This window comes from Orycteropus afer, unplaced genomic scaffold (genome assembly GCF_000298275.1).
Source record: "Orycteropus afer afer isolate SDZICR_OR568_19922 unplaced genomic scaffold, OryAfe1.0 scaffold00253, whole genome shotgun sequence".
Taxonomy (NCBI): Eukaryota; Metazoa; Chordata; class Mammalia; order Tubulidentata; family Orycteropodidae; genus Orycteropus; species Orycteropus afer.
This window is the reverse complement of record NW_006921840.1, coordinates 3,708,121-3,709,617: the sequence shown is the minus strand read 5'-3', so window position 1 is coordinate 3,709,617 and position 1,497 is coordinate 3,708,121. Positions and strand designations below refer to the sequence as shown.

Below are 1,497 nucleotides of genomic sequence, written 5' to 3'. Positions count from 1 at the left end.
CATAAGCTTTGATTTCTTAAACTGTGAAGTTGAGGTACCAATAGTATCCCAAGGAATAAAACTATTTTGACGATTATATGAGATAAATGAGACTTTATGTTTCCAAAGCTTAGAATATTGCTGGGCTCATATTAGTAGCCATCATGATAGTCTGGATTTGTGATGGTAAATTTAATATTCGCTAGCTCTCTGTCTAGAACTTTCTCGCTATTGTCATCTGATATAGCCGTGTCAGGGGGCAAAGGGCAAAAACCTCTCAAGAGCATCAGTCCTTTTTGGTCCTGGTTCCTTTCTCTTCCGGCCTCCAGGGGCCGCTGTGTTTCCCGGAAAGCGCTCTGGACTCCAGGTTGCTGCGAGACGGTCGCCAGGCAACCGCGTGTACACCAGGCCTGGCTAGGGTCGCGTCAATATGGCAGCGCAGGACTCCTCCTCGGTCCATCTCTCCAACGTGTTTTCCACGTCCATGTCACCGCCAGTACCGCCGCCGACCCCAATGTCGACCTCGACAGCGCTCTCGAAGTCTCCACGGGAGTCGAAGGCGAGCTCTCCGATCCTGTTACCTCGCTCCAAGTGCTCTGAAGACACGTTGCCCCTCGCGGTGTTTTATGGACCGCTGGACGCTAAAAACCCGCTCCTGGCCTCCTTCGAGAAGGAGATCCGGGAGTTGCTAGGCTTTATGAAGAGAAAGAATACTTTAGCTACTACGGAGGACCAGGTGCATGAATTCCATCGGCGTTGGTAAGCGGAGACAGGGCCCTGGGGAGAACATTGGAAAAAGTGCCCTTCTCGGAGCCAGAGGAGATGGATGACCTTTGAGGTTGCAGGCAGTGGTGCCAGCGCTGGGTCAGCGTTGAGACGCCAGACCTATTCCCAAGGCCCTGGAGCTTTGAATAAAGTTTAAGAAGTGGAGATGCGTTGCTATTACAATCCTTAATTCCTGGTGAATTTTATATCTTGGTTTCCAGCTCAGGTCAAAGTAAAAATCACAGAAGTGTTTCATACCGCAACACACGCTCTGAGTGTCTTCTAATTACTACCTGACACCAGTAACCTCTTGGCTCATTCAGGGGATGTTTCACAACTTTACATGTTGTAGGTAAATAATTTTGAATACAGAGAAAGAGGTATAACTTTGAGATAGGTGGCTGAGGTTCTTGAAGTTCTTGACGCAATGAAGTATGTCATCCTGTGAACACGTGCACTTTCATGCCTTTTTTTACATTGTTATGAGAGTCACAGTAGCGTTTTCTAGATTTCATGCCTCATTTCACACATATGCTTTTTTTTTTCTTGTCTGTCACCATAAAGTTATTACTGCAAACTGCAAGCTACTTGTTTTTAACGTCCTTTCCTGTTTGTGTTACATCTTTCTTTCCCAGTTAAAAACATTGCAAACGGAACAGTTATAAAAGTAGACAAGTAGAAAAAAACCCAGAATATTGAGTAGTTTTAACTTCTATTTTTCATTCATGCATTTAATATAAAGACATAATTTTA

The 1,497-nt window shown here is 45.0% G+C and overlaps 1 protein-coding gene across 1 annotated transcript in view; it reads left to right on the top strand.

Annotated features, from left to right (window-relative positions):
- The first annotated feature begins 409 nt into the window (after window positions 1-409).
- The window catches only part of CFAP54 (cilia and flagella associated protein 54), a 602,528-nt gene continuing 601,440 nt past the window's right edge, over window positions 410-1,497 (top strand). The window contains 1 exon segment of the mRNA XM_042782173.1: window positions 410-738. Coding sequence (XP_042638107.1) covers window positions 410-738 — 329 coding nt within the window.